Below are 18,045 nucleotides of genomic sequence, written 5' to 3'. Positions count from 1 at the left end.
TTTAAGGTAAGGCTTTCTGATTTGGAATCCCATGCTCTTAATCATAGGTAGTACATACCCTCTCTTCACACTAGGAGACCTATAGATACCTATCTGAGTGTGTTGCAGCAGAGTTTGGATGTATAGCTACTTAAATTTCTTTTTCAGATAGATCAACTTTCTTTTTCAAATTCATTATTTTCCTGATTTTTTTCTTGGCTAATTTTTGTTTGTCTAAGTGTAACATTTCTATTATTTTAGTGAGTTACATGTGAACAAAAAGGGGATAATCTGATTGAGTGTACTAAGACTTTAAATTGCATCCACTTCTATCATTAGGCATCACTAGAAAATTAAAATTTCCCAGAAACTATCTCTCTAATGAACAGACAGACTCTTTACTGCTTAGAATCATCATACTGTTATCAGCTGAGCACTCTGAAAGCCGAATGTGTTAATATATCAGCTCTATTCTGTATCAGCTTAAATTTTGTGTGATTATTTTATTAAAAATAGTCAATGATGAAAAAAATGTGGACAGAACACAGCTTTAACTAAAACAAAATGAGCTCCTTGTCATACCAGTTTTCTCTTTTGCCTTCAGCAACATGTAGTGTGTTTTCTCAAATTTCACCAGTGAAAACAGATTTCTTGTTTTCTTTGTTAGGTATTTTGTTATTTTTCTTGTTGTTGTTTTTGTAGTATTATTTGCTATTTTATATCTGGTCCACATGTAATTTCTTGAATTTACTAGACTTTAAGTTTTTCAAGGCATGAAGAATGTGGCTCGCTGTGTACAATGTAAAGGATATAAAGTATAAAGAAATACTCAGAATTGTTTACCACATTTACCTTTCTTGTCATATGATAAAAAGAGTAGTAGTTAGAGACCTTTTAAGTGTGAAGGGTGTTCCTCCATTTGGGCCACTTTGGATGTGACATCATCCTTATCCGTTTCCACAATGCCAAGGTAGTGTCTGGCCATCTCTGTGTAATTAATGCTAACAATTAAAGTACAGTTTTTAGTGTACATACTCATTACCTAATTTTGCTCAGTTAGGCATTTTCCTATCTTATATTACTTCTTGCTTTTTGTGTATTCGTTTGTTGACTTCCCAAATAAAGTAACATCTTTGAAAACAGATCTAATTGTCCACAGTATGTCTAACATATATCGGCATGTATTTAAATAATACTTTTAATTTAATTGAAAGGGATTCATGTAAAAAGTAGTAGGTAGTATTACTGAATGTTAAAATACTTTTAAATATTGGAGTGCAACTGAGTTAAGTTAGTGGTAAATAAGCTGAACTGGTTCCAGACTATTAAATTTTGTCAGATGATCCTAAATGTTGGAGTAGTATTACATTTCAAATCTCTTTCAATAATAATAATAGCAATAATATTAGTAACAATACATATTTGTTATGCACTAACTATATGCTGGGCATAGTCCTAAGGACTTTGCATATGATAGCTCAGTCATCTTACAACAATCCTATAAATATACACTTTTATTATCCCCATTTTACAGATGAGAAAACTGAGACATGTAGAGGTTAAGTAATTTGCCTAGCATTTGCTTAGATTTGACTTCCTGGCAATCTGACCCCACAGTCCTTGCTCTTAACTGTTGAACTGTAATGCCTTGTTTTGGTTTATTGTTGTATATGTAAACTTGATAAGGCAGACTCCGTTTATTTCATTTCTATAAAAATATAAACATGCTTTTTGTTATCTTAGATTTTTAAAATACCAAAAATAAGTTTAAAAAGAAAGTCACTTTTTAACATTTCTGCCAGTTGTTAAAGGAAAAGGCCATGAAAATACATATACTAGCAGTTGAGGTCTGCCAAAAAAACATTATTAGAACTGTGCCATTTCCATTTCATACTAGTCTTTTACTGAGTTGAGGAAGAAAGTTTTGGTCAACCTCCAGCAGGAGGCTTGCTCTTCTCCTTAGCCAGGACTAAGCTAATTAACTAGGTTATTGTTTAAAAAGACAAGCTGGATGACCAGGTAACTCTATGGACTCCTGCCCATGTCTACCATGTTTAGAAAGAGTAGAGTTGTATCATCATGAGTCAAAGATTTTTCTTAGTAAAAATTATTTTGTTGAGAAAGGAGTATGACTATGGAGTGAAATGGAAATGGCCCTTAACTGGAACCTTTCAAAGCTTGGCCATGATTTATAGAGATAGTGTTGATTTAGTGGTTCAGCTCACTTAATTGAACTCTATAAAAACTTCAAATTCAAACTTGCAGATATGAATGTGGATTCCACAGAAATTCAGCTGAGATGGGTATCATAGCCAAGATTCTGGATGAAAGTAACAACTTTGGAGGAAATCTTTAGGATATTTATTTCTTGAATTCTTGAGAAGAAAGACAATGTTAAACAAAAACAAATTTCTGATTTTATTATCAACTCTGGGGTTAAAATTCTGAGTAAATGCTTCAAGGGAAGGACTATTCCTGTTCCTAAGTGGGACAGAAGTCCTATTGAAATGGCAGCATTTGGTTCAGGAGTTGCCCCAGATGCATCTACTTGATGCAGTGGTTCCTAGTGAATGAATGCTGGTTTATTCCTATAATTTTGTGCTTCGTGTCTCCTGGCCCACGTTGAAATGTACTTTATGGATTCATGGCTCACTGTGTCTGTTCTAGGGGAAATCCCAAGTTTGAGGATAGAGAGAGGTTTGATAAGATGTATCCTCAAGAACAAAGAAAGTATTGCTGAAGAATATCATTAAAGAAAGGGACTTAAGACAATAAAACTGAAGTAATTTTTAAAGAGTTCTTAAGCATCTACAATCAGACCCTAAGTCTATGATTTTTGGTATCCTATAGGTTTTTGCAGAATCTAATTGTTTTCCTGAATTAAATATGCAGGAAAAGGGAAAGGCCTGTGTGTTTGTGTTTAGAGACTGCAAGTTGCTGGGTAGTTTGTCTTCCTCTCTAGTCAGTCTTACAGACCAGAATCTCCAAGGGAGAAGTGATTTAGGAGCAATCTGATGTAGAAGAGAGTAAAAGGCTCAATACCAGGGAGTCCAGGAGGGAGACAGACGTTGAAGGAGGGTACAGGGAACTGACTTGGGTGTGGTGGTGGGGGTGTCTTTAATAGCCAGGAAATCAGAGAAAATAGGAATAATTCCTCAATCAAAGAGTTTCCCTAAAGATTGCATGAAATTATGTGTAGAAAATTACAGCGGTGCTTGGCACAATTCTAGTACTTTATAAAGAATAGTTGGATTGACTGGGTGCGGTGGCTCACAATTGTAATCCCAGAACTTTGGGAGGCCAAGGTGGGTGGATCACTTAAGCTCAGGAGTTTGAGACCAGCCTGGGCAACATGGCGAAACCCCATCTCTAAAAAAATACAAAAATGAGCTGGGTGTGGCGGTGCACGCCTGTAATCCCAGCTACTCAGGTGGCTGAGTTGGGAGGATTGCTTGAGCCCAGGAGGCGGAGGATGCAGTGAGCTGAGATCGCACACCACTGCACTCCAGCCTCAGCAACAGAGTGAGACTCAGTCTCAAAAACAAAAAAACAAAAAAAACCACAAAGAAAAAATACTTGAATCTGACTAACTTTTTGGTCAGATATTTTACCAAAGAAAAATACAAAATTCTCTGGTGTATGGTGCCAGTGGCCTGGAATACTTCCTTCACATACCCCCAACCACTACACTTGGCTAACTCCCACTCTTCCTTTATGGCTACTGAAATATGAGTTAGAGCCCCTTCTTCTGGTCTCCGTGATGCACCTTTCTCATTGTCCTCCAAGCATTTATCACATGGTGTTGGAACAGCTTGCTTTCTTGTCTCTATTTCCCCACTAGACCAAATCAATTCAGTAAGATTGTATTGGGTTCCTAGCATGGGGGCATGATGCCAGGCTCTGTGGGGCACTGAAGGTCAAAAGTGTTGTTTTAGTAGGGGTTTAAAGAATGCCTGTGGAATTAATGAGTTGAGAAAATGCAAAATGGCAAAAGGTACTGTGATTTCAGTAAACATGAAATCATGTTTAAAGATGTCTATTATGTGTCTGTTTTTAGAAATAATAGTACATACGTAAGACAGTATTCAGACTATAGATGATGTTTGCTATAGATTTTGAAACAGAGATGCCAGATGGAAAGTAATTGAGAACTAATCCAGAACTTTTTTCTCTCGCCAACCTTCTCCTTTGGTTTCTCCCCTTCGCTAGTAAATGCTGCCATCTAATATTTATTTGTCTAAAAGCATATTCTTAGGGGATTTCTGATTTGCTGTAAATTTAAAGACAGAAGAATTTATACTCACAATGGAAAGAACTAATACTCTTAAAAGGTTTCAAGCCTGTGATTGGGAAAGGGATCCTGGATTTGAGGAGTAGCAAGGTTAGTTTGTGTAAAAGGTCTCTCACGCTCCTGCTCCAACAAAATGGCCATAATGTTGACCCAGGTGGCCTTTCCCAGGAACTCCTGTTGCAACTTTTCTTTCTATGCCATGTGATTTCTTCTCATCTCATATACCCGGAAACCCCCAACCCCACTTTTTTTTTAATCCCATTCCTACCCCATTTATCTTCTTGCTAGCCAGACAAATAACTCTGACGGGTGTTGTATGTCATATTTAATGTTTGGGCAATGCCAAGAATTTTCAGCTTTTTGGTTTTAATCCTCTTGAAATTATAAATGCGTATTAATACAAATAATATACTTAAAGTATGAGGAATGTAAATTGTATAAGAAAGAGCTGTTTTGTTTTTGGTTTACCATATTATTTTACAACTGGAAAGATGTTGTAAATCCCTTAGATAATATACATGAAGCTCTTGGAACACGTCAGCATTAGAATACTATGCACTTTTAAGATGTGGTGGCTATAAATTTCTAGATCTCATATTCTCCCAGGAATGAAATATGTGTCATATAGGTGATTAATCCTAGAAAAACTGTCACAGTAGAAGGATGGGTGCTACTGCCTTTTGACAAAATGAAGCACCTGTCAGAACAGCGGCCACCACTATTTAGAAAGAGCAGGGTCCACGTATGATTTCTAAGAGCAGTCTTGGAGTCCCTCATGAAAAAATTACTCTGGAGACTTAAACTCTTTGGTTTTCTCAGGAAAAAAGTCAGTAAGTCTGTAGTCAGCCTAGTTTCTTCCAGGAAATTTGCAATGTTGAGTTCTTTGCAGAAGAGAACACTTAACTAGGTACAGGCCTTTCCTGGACTGGTTGTTTATGGACTGCGAGGCATTGTGAGGTTGGCTGATTTCTTTTCTTTTCTTTTTTCTCCCTTCCTTCCCTCCCTCTCTCCCTCCCTTCCTCCCTCCCTCTCTCCCTCCCTCCCTCCTTCCCTTCCTTCCTTCCTTTCTTCCTTCCTTCCCTCCCTCCCTCCCTCCCTCCTTCCTTCTCTCTTTCAGTAACCTTTTTATTTTGAGATAAATATATGTTCACGTTAAGTTGTAAGAAATAATACTGAGAGATCCCCTGAGTCCTTCACCTAGCTTCTTGCAAAACTGTAGAACAGTATCACAATCAGGATATTCACATTGATGCAGTCAAGGTACAGACCAGTTCCTTCACCTCCTATTGCCTTTTTTATAGCCACACTCACCTTCCTCTCCCGTCTGTGCTTTCTGAAAAACACTTTGATGTCAATTCTAAAAACAAAATGTTTGGGGGTAACTAATATTCGTCTTTGCCAGGATGTTTGATACCCAGAAGACAAATCCAGTTCTGACAGGTGAGTGCTACCTCTGTTATCCTCGTGTATTCCCATATCTGCTCTACTTGTATTCCTAGGGAGATTCTTCTGTATTTTTTTCCTGAGTATCAGCTACCATCAGAATTGGAAGAACCTGCATTAAGTTGTGAGGTGAGTTGTTTTTTATTTTTTATTTTTTTTTGGAACTGTGCGGGAATGATAGAATATCCTGAATTTAATCCTCAGTAAAGAAAAATGTAAAGTGTTTCCAATAAGAGGACCTAGAATGGCTTAAGTGAATGAAGATGAGCATCTTTACGCTAAATGGTGATTCGTAATTAAACCTATATTTGAAATCATTGTGACTGTGAGTTACATAAGGTGGAAAAGATCTTACAGACAGATAGTTGCAGAGATGAAAAGAAACAGGACATAGTCCCTGAGTTCCCTCTCCCCTACCAAAAACAAAGTTTCTGTTCCTTAGATACACCTCATCAGCTGCTTATTATGAGAAGCTGAGCTGTGGATTGGGTAGGTCAGGCACATTAGGTATCCAAAGCACTCATCTTACTGAAATCACCAAGACATCACTGAGATAGATGAAGAAAATTGTGTCGACCAAACCTCTCAGAAACAGTACCAAATGTGATTGGAAAAAAACCTTCCAACAGCTACTTGGGGTGCAAAGAGTAAGCCTCACATCTATGGGCTATGCTTCAGTAACAATGAGTAGTCTACAAAGGGCTCCCGCAGGGCTGCGGTGAAGTTGAGTGAGGTGCGCATGCCTTACAAGCAAGCTGCTCAGCAGAAGTGGAGGGAAGAGCTGCCTAGTGCAGGAGGATGGGAGGTCTCTTCTCCATCTCCATGCTCACTGTTGCCTGTGGAGATGATGGATATAGTTGGTATTGGTGAAAACAGCACAAATTATGAATGCAAGAAGGACTATATGAGTCTGATCCTGGGCACCATCCCTAATTTTCTAGTCTGTAATCATTGTTTCTGCCTCTTTACCCTCTACTCTCACCTCATCCTCTCCCATGGGGCTTCTGATTCCACAGCTGAACTATTACTGTTCTTGTCAGGGCCACCAGTGACCTCTTGATAAGTGCAGTGTCACTTTTACCTGACCTGTCAGAGGCCTTCAACCCAGGTGACCACTTTCACCTTCTTGAAGCACCTTCTTTTTGTAGCTCCCTTGACTGCACACTGCCCATTTTTTTGCTTTCCTCTCTCCCATCTTCTTTGTGGCAGCTCCTATTGTACGTGGTTTCTCAGTGTTGGCATGTCTGAAGGCTTGTTCCTGGGCCACTTTCTTTTCTCTATTAAATGCTGTTTGTAGGTGACCTCATCTAATCTCTAACTTTAAAACATTAATACTACCCCCCACATGCCAGTGACTTCCCCATCTGTTTTTCTGGCACTCCCTTCCAAGAAACCCAGACTCCAGCTGCCCTCTTGACATCTCCCTTTGAATATTTATTATTTTATCGCTTCATTTTTCTTCACCTTGATTTCTGTATCTGCACAGTTTTTTTAACTGTGCTGTATTCATTTATGTAAGCTGACTTAATCCTTTTTTGGAAGGAAGCTGAGTATAATTTAGTTAATTAATTGAATTAGATTCAGACTTAAAAGGCCCATAGTGCCAATGTTGGCCAGTTCTAGACTTTGATGCTTTTTATACTCAATGCTTGCATGATATAACTCTGCTGTAGACAGCAGGTTCTCTAAAAGCTAATATCCTGTTCTATTATCATTTATGAAAACAGCTGGAGCAGTGCCCAGAGCATATAAACCAAAAGCTGAAAATGTGTTTCAACCAGGTAAGCGTCCTTTCAGTATCGCCATTTATATTCTAAATGATCCTGTGTTCCAAAGAATAAATAATGTACATTTCCAAATGTTAGGTTTGAAAGGAAATCAAATTTGCATTCACTTATCGAGACTTATATTAATGTATAGCGTATCAGATGTCATAAAGCAATATCTTTTTGAATTTTAAAATACTAACATTTCTATAACATAAAGCTATGAAACACTTGGAATAGGACTGTATCTTGAATAGGAAACAGGACATTCTGAGCTTTTAAGAAATATTTTCACTGAAACCTCAAAATGCTAGACTGAAGCATAAATTTTAGATTAAAGTTTTAAATTATTTCAAACAATTTGATATCTGAGTTGTTTAAGTACCTTAGCAATAGTTTTTTAAGTTAGTGATTTTTCCATTCTAAAAGTAGACATAAAGGTAATTAATGCTAATATAAGAAGTAAAAGCAGTTTTTAAAAATTCATCCATAGCCTCAAACCATTCCAAGATCACTGATACTAATATTTTTGTGTATTTCCTTACAAACTTTCTCTTTCTCTGGGTAGATGTTTTTTTAACAGTTATCAAATAATACTGTGTATCTAGTCCTTAAGGATTTCCTGGGGGAGAAAGAGTCCAGAGTGCCCTTCAGTTCTACTACAGAAATATCTCAAAAAATCATATGCCCTCAAATCCCTTATTTTACTCTTAAAAAAAAAAACCCTGGGACTCCAAGTTGTGAACTTGGCCAAGCTGACATAGGGGATGAATGTTGGAGCCAGGATGGCCATGAAGGTTCCCAGATTCATCGCACAGGCAAGAACTTTGACACCAGGATCATACTGAAATGTTGGGTCTTTGTTGACACGTTACCTGTGCTTTGTCACCTAGCCACCAGCTCCATCATTAGTGCAAACATTAGCATCTTCTTCTGTATGCTTATGTTTACAGCCAACTTTGGAAAGCTCTCATAACATGAAAATCTGTAAAGATGAAGAGGTGACTGGCACTTCTTGGAGTTGTGCAAAGAATGACTCTAAGCAGAGACACTGCCTCATTCATAATTTTTATAGGTAATGGAGTACATTTGCATTTGATCTTAGCCAAAAGTCCAAGAAGCAAATAAAATGGAAGACATCTGAATATTTTTGTTTTATAATTGAAAAAGAATGGTGAAATAAATTCCCCAGAGACATACAACGAAGGCAAACTTGACAAGTAGAACCTAAACCATATTCCTTCTTACAAAGACAGTCTTAAAGTTCAGACTGGGCCTAAATTTAACAACCCTTGTTGATAGGTTTGCCTTTGATGTTTCTATCAACTGGATGGTGATAAACAACTGGAAATGAAAGAGGGGGGTGTAGTTATTGGTCTCCCATTACTGTTCAACTAAAAAGTGAATTTATTTTCTGAATAAAATTTTGCTGAAAAAGTAGTAACTGAACATTTTGTTTGAAGAGTTACTTGTCAACATTTCCTAACAAGAATAAAAGACAAAGTTTACTTTCAATATATTTTGATGCTGTTCTACCACTAATATTATTTTCATCAATAATGTAAAACTGGGATTAATTGATTGAGAGCCACTAGAGCCAGGCACTGAACTAGGTCTTTTCTATATTAACTCATTTATCCTCACAACTTTGGTAGGTAGGTACCACTATCTCTTTCAGTAATGAGGAAATAGAGATTCAGAAAGATAATATTCCAGTGTCATGATCAGATTCAGAATTGGAACCCTGATTTTCCCACTCCCAAGTTCTTTTCATTCTACTTTTTTTTTCAACTTTTTTTGCCCACCCCCTCTATTTTTGTGTTGCTTTGTTTTTGTCTTGAAATAGGATCTTGCTACATTGCCCAGGCTGGTCTTGAACTCATGGGTTCAAGCAATCCTCCTGGCTTAGCCTCAGAGTGACTAGGATTACAGGCTTGTACCAGCACACCTGGCTATTTCATCTTATTCTCATCCAGACTTTAATACTTCATCTTTGTGATAGAGGTCTCATGTATTACTTGCAATAAGTATATTACAACTTCTCAACCTGTTGGTGTAGAAGAATTATTTTTAACTGACTGGAGACCTGACATTACATCATGAGACATATATGGAGGAGATGCTGACAGTGATATATTTATGTGGGGTGTGTGTGGTAGATGGGTTGGCTTGTTGGCCCACCAGGAATTCATTGTCCCAACTGAAAGTCTGTGGCAGTCAGCTTGAGGAGCTTATCAGGAAGGCTCCTGGATCTTCCTGTAGCTCTCCATTTATTGGGAGGGGACTCTGATTTGAATACACTGTAAAACTTAGAAAAATGTGCTAAGAATTATACTGTTATATAGCTGTTTATCCAAGCTTATATATACCCTTTTATATCTGTTTCCAAATATTTTTTCCAACGTCTACACCATTAGTAATGGAACCAGAGTGAATAAGATTCGTGTTTATTCGGGGTGAACAGTGTTAGTGTAGATGATGAGCAGTATCCCCTTAACATGCAGAGCAAGTTGGGTTCAAAAAATCAAAGCAAGATAAACAGTCAGGAGACTAGAAGTTCCTGTTGAAATGAGATCTTGTAAGTGAAACACAGAACAACTTGGCTGAAGGTGTGTACATTTAATGAAGAAAGCCACATCACAGCATAGGAGAAACTTACATAAGTGACAGGCTTCCTTGGTCACAACCGTGGTTTTCATAACTACTATTGTAGTAGTAGCTGATTTATAATGGCATTGGTGGTCTTGCATCACCTGACTCAAACCATTATCTTTTATTCTTTCCTCAGAAGCCGTCTGTTCCAGCTAAAATGAGTGCCCCAGAGTTGTTCCAACTTACTTACAGTGGTCTACCTCTGAGCCTTTCCCCTCCTAATATTCCCCAAAATACTCCTATCCACTCTCCCAATACACAGTCAGCCTCTTGAAATCCATCCCCATTGAGCTTAGTCAATATTATCTTTTAGGTGAAGACTCAGTTTTTCCATGAGAAATTAATCTTGACCTCTCTGTGTTCTGGGAGAAAGTTAAAACTTTGTTTAGCATTAATTAACATTTCTACCTTATAATAGTTTATTATATTTCATTCTCTCCTCAGATGATAGAATCTTTGAAGTTAATAATCCTGTCATCAAACTCTGTATTCTAGCAGCAATCAACCAGTGCCTTTGAATGCATCTGGATCTTCATAGTTAATGTTGAATCAAAGTCGATTGTTTCTGCTTTAGTACCTGCCAACATAAACACTTAAATGAATATTCCTGTTTGTATGCTACAAAATCTATAGATGTTGTAGGCCTTCCTTACTTTGCACAAACTCATTAGGATTTTGGAGCTGCGAAACTGCTAGAGCTCCTACTCTTTGAATTCAAGGCAGAAAATTAAAATCTCAGTTAAATATCCTTTCTTTCAAATCCTGTTTCCATTCTGAATTAATGTAGTTCGGAAAGAATTTGGTTTGTGATCTGCAGATACCTCTACAAGAGTGGGTTTAACCAGCAGAACTAAGCCTCTCATCTTGCTACAATTATTTTCTCACCTTAATTAAAATATTAACACAAAAAAAAGCTAATACAACTAGATGTCCTTTTACACTGAGTTTGAAAAGTTGTCAAAATCGTTACCTTTCATAGAAACTTCCTGGAGAGGTTAGCAGAACCTCCTGGAGAGAAAGGCAGGAGAGTAAACCAAAAAGCTGGCCTGTAGTATTTGACAAAAACATAGTTTACTGGTTACTAAAAGGTAAACTTTCAGAGACTGAATGACTTTGTAGTGTACTATATAAACATTCTTGGTCTCATCTCGTATTAATAGTGTTGAGGCTTTTTGTTTTTGCTTTTTTCTTTTAATTTCAAAATAATTATAGATTCATAGGAAGTTGCAAAAATAGTACAGAGAGGTCCTGTGTACTCATCGCCCGGTTTCCTCCAGTACATAATTATGCATAATTATGGTACGATATCAAAACGAGGAAATTGAATTTGGTAAAATGTGTGTGTATAGTTCTATGTCATTTCATCATACATGGAAGTTTGTATAACCATTACCAAAATCAGGATGCAGAATTCTCATTACCATAAGTATCTCCCTTATGCTGCCTTTTTATAGTCATATCCACTCAGCTCTTCCACAGTCAACTCTAACTCCTGGCATCCACTAATCTGTTCTCCATCTCTATCGTTTTGTCTTTTCAGGAATGCTGTAGAAATGGAATCATATGTATGTGTCATTTGACAATTGCCTTTATTCAGCATCACTTCAGGTCCATTTAAGTGTGTCAATAGCAGGTTCCTTTTTATGACTGATTTGAGCAATACTGTTGTTTTTTCAAATAATATTTCCATAATGTTTGCCATTTTTGATATTTCTTTGACTTGTTTTGGTTTATTTTACTGTGGCTTTTATTTTTATGAAAAAAGTGTTTTCTGACTATTATTCAGCGTGGCAAAAGCTATAACATTCTAGAGTTCTGAAAACTGTTAAGTGACTAGTGACATGTGAACTGTATGTAACGCTGTTCTCCTTATTCCAGCTGAGTTGGATTATTCTTCCTACTCCACCTTCGGGCAGTAGATGTCTCTCCCTGGGTTTGCCTGCAGCCTCTATAGGAAGCATCTATGAAGCTTCCTGGTGGAGGTGGTGGTTGCCTTAGTTTTAAGGCATCAACTTGTAGATTTATTTGCACACTTGTATTATCTCACACTGTAGACTAGAAAGTTCTTGAGGGCAAAGACTGTACCTTATATATCTCCACATCATCTATAATCAAATGCAGTGCTTTCAAGTTAGGAACTAGTTAATGAATGTTTATTAAACAGAATTTCCTACATGTAGGGATTTTCGCTTGCTTGTTTAAAGGATTTTGTAGAAAAAGGGGAAATTTGTGAGGTCAGTGAATGCTAAAGGAGATGATGTGGACGTCAGAGAAGGGTCTGCACATAGTCAATGTAGTGGAGGGTCTGAAGAGGGAAAGATAGGCCCAAAAGACAAATGAGGCTACCTCACAACTTTCTTGGCAACCCAGTCATATTAGAACCCAGAAATCTCCTTATTACATAAACATCCAAATGCTTATCAAAGTGGAATTTGCCCTGTATCTCTTTTCTCAGAATGTCACTTGGCCTTCTAGAAATGTTTATACAAGCAATTAATGTCATTCTGAAACTTAAGCATTTGGCCTCTCCATTACCTGTTTCTACTTCATGAGTGCCTCAGGCACAGCATGAAATTTTGGAACACAACCAAGATTCTTCAATTAATGAGGGTCATATATATAACTGCCTGTACTTTTTGTATCATGATAAGGAACCCAAAGAGAGTGAGAACAGGAATTCCTCTTTCTGTAGTTTCTGTGCTTTCTAGATGCTACAGCCTTGCCTCACAAGTAACACTACATCATCTGCCAGACAGCCCCAGGTGATGGGCCATTCTGTCATTGCCTGTGAATTACTGGTGCTGCGGAGAGAGAGTCACAGGCACCTGCTCATTTTGTGCCTTAAATAATCTGGTGATCACCATTGGGAGAACAGATTCAACTTTTACAAGGTTTCTTCTTCATTCCAGAGCAGAGGTCCCCAAGCTCACTGTCATGTGTCTCTTTCCTCCTCATAATTACAATTACTTATTAATTATAATTAATTACATAATTAGAAACATTTTTCTCTTCTTAGTCTTCCATCAGAGTGTATGTAAGTTCCTTAAGGGTATCAACATTTCCTAAATTTAGACTACCTGTAGTACTTACCTACAAAGTTGACACTTGGTGCATGTAGGCAGAGTTGGAATATGAAATTGTCTAGTGATACTAGGGGGAAAGTAATATTTTTAAAACATGCTAAAACTGTTTTTAAAACATTCCCAGGTACAGAATACTTACATGGTCCAATATGAAAAAAAAATAAAGAGGAAATTGCAGTCCATTATCTATGATTCAAATACAAGAGGAATACATAATGAAATCTCTCTGGGGCAATGTGAAAATAAAAGAAAAATCTCTGAGGATAAGCTGAAGAATCTTCGTATAAAACTGGCACTATTGTTGCAGAAACTTCAACTGGTGAGTGAAAAAATTGTATTTGAGCAGTAGGAGTAGACTCTACGGAACGAGAACTCAGCTAACTTCTCTTAACATTGTCATTCACTTACTGACCTGGACAAGTCACTTAAGTCAGCCTTTTCTCTCCACATAAGGATTTCAAAATCCGAAATAAATGAATTGTGAAAGCATATATTAGAACATTTAGAAACTCTGTTCTTTCATATCTTTTTTTTTTTTTTTTTTTTTTTTTTGAGACGGAGTCTCGCTCTGTTGCCAGGCTGGAGTGCAGTGGCGTGATCTCGGCTCACTGCAACCTCTGCCTCCCGGGTTCAAGTGATTCCTCCTGCCTCAGTCTTCCAAGTAACTGGAACTACAGGCGCACGTTCTTTTGTATCTTAATTCAGAATCTTTGCTTGTGCTGTTGGTATAGCATGATCACCCTTGGTGTCCCCTTAATAACATGTGACCAGTAGGTAATTTTTTCAGTTTTTTCAGACAGCGAAATATTTTACTTTTATTTTAATGCATAAATAAAAATAAACCCTCTTAATCTTAGTGGACAGTTTGGGAGAAGTCAGGAAACATCTTGTAAGTATGGATTACTGTCAGTTTTGTTTGTATGTTTTTTTTTTTTTTTTTTTTTTTTTTTTTATTTATTTATTTATTATTATTAAACTTCAAGTTGTAGGGTACATGTGCACAACGTGCAGGTTTGCTACATATGTATACTTGTGCCATGTTGGTGTGCTGCACCCATCAACTCGTCATTTACATCAGGTATAACTCCCAATGCAATCCCTCCCCCCTCCCCCCTCCCCATGATAGGCCCCGGTGTGTGATGTTCCCCTTCCCGAGTCCAAGTGATCTCATTGTTCAGTTCCCACCTACGAGTGAGAACATGCGGTGTTTGGTTTTCTGTTCTTGTGATAGTTTGCTAAGAATGATGGTTTCCAGCTGCATCCATGTCCCTACAAAGGACACAAACTCATCCTTTTTTATGGCTGCATAGTATTCCATGGTGTATATGTGCCACATTTTCTTAATCCAATCTGTCACTGATGGACATTTGGGTTGATTCCAAGTCTTTGCTATTGTGAATAGTGCTGCAATAAACATACGTGTGCATGTGTCCTTATAGCAGCATAATTTATAATCCTTTGGGTATATACCCAGTAATGGGATGGCTGGGTCATATGGTACATCTAGTTCTAGATCCTTGAGGAATCGCCATACTGTTTTCCATAATGGTTGAACTAGTTTACACTCCCACCAACAGTGTAAAAGTGTTCCTATTTCTCCACATCCTCTCCAGCACCTGTTGTTTCCTGAATTTTTAATGATCGCCATTCTAACTGGTGTGAGATGGTATCTCATTGTGGTTTTGATTTGCATTTCTCTGATGGCCAGTGATGATGAGCATTTTTTCATGTGTCTGTTGGCTGTATGAATGTCTTCTTTTGAGAAATGTCTGTTCATATCCTTTGCCCACTTTTGGATGGGGTTGTTTGTTTTTTTCTTGTAAATTTGTTTGAGTTCTTTGTAGGTTCTGGATATTAGCCCTTTGTCAGATGAGTAGATTGCAAAAATTTTCTCCCATTCTGTAGGTTGCCTGCTCACTCTGATGGTAGTTTCTTTTGCTGTGCAGAAGCTCTTTAGTTTGATGAGATCCCATTTGTCAATTTTGGCTTTTGCTGCTGTTGCTTTTGGTGTTTTGGACATGAAGTCTTTGCCCATGCCTATGTCCTGAATGGTACTACCTAGGTTTTCCTCTAGGATTTTTATGGTATTAGGTCTAACATTTAAGTCTCTAATCCATCTTGAATTAATTTTCGTATAAGGAGTAAGGAAAGGATCCAGTTTCAGCTTTCTACTTATGGCTAGCCAGTTTTCCCAGCACCATTTATTAAATAGGGAATCCTTTCCCCATTTCTTGTTTCTCTCAGGTTTGTCAAAGATCAGATGGCTGTAGATGTGTGGTATTGTTTCTGAGGACTCTGTTCTGTTCCATTGGTCTATATCTCTGTTTTGGTACCAGTACCATGCTGTTTTGGTTACTGTAGCCTTGTAGTATAGTTTGAAGTCAGGTAGCGTGATGCCTCCAGCTTTGTTCTTTTGACTTAGGATTGTCTTGGAGATGCGGGCTCTTTTTTGGTTCCATATGAACTTTAAAGCAGTTTTTTCCAATTCTGTGAAGAAGCTCATTGGTAGCTTGATGGGGATGGCATTGAATCTATAAATTACCTTGGGCAGTATGGCCATTTTCACGATATTGATTCTTCCTATCCATGAGCATGGTATGTTCTTCCATTTGTTTGTGTCCTCTTTTATTTCACTGAGCAGTGGTTTGTAGTTCTCCTTGAAGAGGTCCTTTACATCCCTTGTAAGTTGGATTCCTAGGTATTTTATTCTCTTTGAAGCAATTGTGAATGGAAGTTCATTCCTGATTTGGCTCTCTGTTTGACTGTCACTGGTGTATAAGAAGGCTTGTGATTTTTGCACATTAATTTTGTATCCTGAGACTTTGCTGAAGTTGCTGATCAGCTTAAGGAGATTTTGGGCTGAGACAATGGGGTTTTCTAAATATACAATCATGTCGTCTGCAAACAGGGACAATTTGACTTCTTCTTTTCCTAACTGAATCCCCTTGATTTCTTTCTCTTGCCTGATTGCCCTAGCCAGAACTTCCAACACTATGTTGAATAGGAGTGGTGAGAGAGGGCATCCCTGTCTTGTGCCAGTTTTCAAAGGGAATTTTTCCAGTTTTTGCCCATTCAGTATGATATTGGCTGTGGGTTTGTCATAAATAGCTCTTATTATTTTGAGATACGTTCCATCAATACCGAATTTATTGAGCGTTTTTAGCATGAAGGGCTGTTGAATTTTGTCAAAAGCCTTTTCTGCATCTATTGAGATAATGATGTGGTTCTTGTCTTTGGTTCTGTTTATATGCTGGATTATGTTTAATGATTTGCGAATGTTGAACCAGCCTTGCATCCCAGGGATGAAGCCCACTTGATCATGGTGGATAAGCTTTTTGATGTGCTGCTGAATCCGGTTTGCCAGTATTTTATTGAGGATTTTTGCATCGATGTTCATCAGGGATATTGGTCTAAAATTCTCTTTTTTTGTTGTGTCTCTGCCAGGCTTTGGTATCAGGATGATGTTGGCCTCATAAAATGAGTTAGGGAGGATTCCCTCTTTTTCTATTGATTGGAATAGTTTCAGAAGGAATGGTACCAGCTCCTCCTTGTACCTCTGGTAGAATTCAGCTGTGAATCCATCTGGTCCTGGACTTTTTTTGGTTGGTAGGCTATTAATTATTGCCTCAATTTCAGAGCCTACTATTGGTCTATTCAGGGATTCAACTTCTTCCTGGTTTAGTCTTGGAAGAGTGTAAGTGTCCAGGAAATTATCCATTTCTTCTAGATTTTCCAGTTTATTTGCGTAGAGGTGTTTATAGTATTCTCTGATGGTAGTTTGTATTTCTGTGGGGTCGGTGGTGATATCCCCTTTATCATTTTTAATTGCGTCGATTTGATTCTTCTCTCTTTTCTTCTTTATTAGTCTTGCTAGTGGTCTGTCAATTTTGTTGATCTTTTCAAAAAACCAACTCCTGGATTCATTGATTTTTTGGAGGGTTTTTTGTGTCTCTATCTCCTTCAGTTCTGCTCTGATCTTAGTTATTTCTTGCCTTCTGCTAGCTTTCGAATGTGTTTGCTCTTGCTTCTCTAGTTCTTTTAATTGCAATGTTAGAGTGTCAATTTTAGATCTTTCCTGCTTTCTCTTGTGGGCATTTAGTGCTATAAATTTCCCTCTACACACTGCTTTAAATGTGTCCCAGAGATTCTGGTATGTTGTATCTTTGTTCTCATTGGTTTCAAAGAACATCTTTATTTCTGCCTTCATTTCGTTATGTACCCAGTAGTCATTCAGGAGCAGGTTGTTCAGTTTCCATGTAGTTGAGCGGTTTTGATTGAGTTTCTTAGTCCTGAGTTCTAATTTGATTGCACTGTGGTCTGAGAGACAGTTTGTTATAATTTCTGTTCTTGTACATTTGCTGAGGAGTGCTTTACTTCCGACTACGTGGTCAATTTTGGAGTAAGTACGATGTGGTGCTGAGAAGAATGTATATTCTGTTGATTTGGGGTGGAGAGTTCTATAGATGTCTATTAGGTCTGCTTGCTGCAGAGATGAGTTCAATTCCTGGATATCCTTGTTAACTTTCTGTCTCGTTGATCTGTCTAATGTTGACAGTGGAGTGTTGAAGTCTCCCATTATTATTGTATGGGAGTCTAAGTCTCTTTGTAAGTCTCTAAGGACTTGCTTTATGAATCTGGGTGCTCCTGTATTGGGTGCATATATATTTAGGATAGTTAGCTCTTCCTGTTGAATTGATCCCTTTACCATTATGTAATGTCCTTCTTTGTCTCTTTTGATCTTTGATGGTTTAAAGTCTGTTTTATCAGAGACTAGTATTGCAACCCCCGCTTTTTTGTGTTCTCCATTTGCTTGGTAAATCTTCCTCCATCC

General features: G+C 37.7%; 1 protein-coding gene across 1 annotated transcript in view; it reads left to right on the top strand.

Moving 5' to 3' along the window:
• MORC1 (MORC family CW-type zinc finger 1) overlaps positions 1–18,045 on the top strand; it is a 166,717-nt gene that overhangs the window by 141,847 nt on the left and 6,825 nt on the right. Inside the window, exons 25-27 of the mRNA XM_038002617.2 lie at positions 5,770–5,842; positions 7,441–7,494; positions 13,339–13,533. Of these exons, the coding sequence (XP_037858545.2) occupies positions 5,770–5,842; positions 7,441–7,494; positions 13,339–13,533 (322 nt within the window). The remainder of the gene's footprint in view (positions 1–5,769; positions 5,843–7,440; positions 7,495–13,338; positions 13,534–18,045) is intronic.

This window comes from Chlorocebus sabaeus, chromosome 22 (genome assembly GCF_047675955.1).
Source record: "Chlorocebus sabaeus isolate Y175 chromosome 22, mChlSab1.0.hap1, whole genome shotgun sequence".
Lineage (NCBI taxonomy): Eukaryota > Metazoa > Chordata > Mammalia > Primates > Cercopithecidae > Chlorocebus > Chlorocebus sabaeus.
The sequence above is the reverse complement of the archived record's forward strand: the minus strand, read 5'-3'. Positions and strand labels throughout refer to the sequence as shown.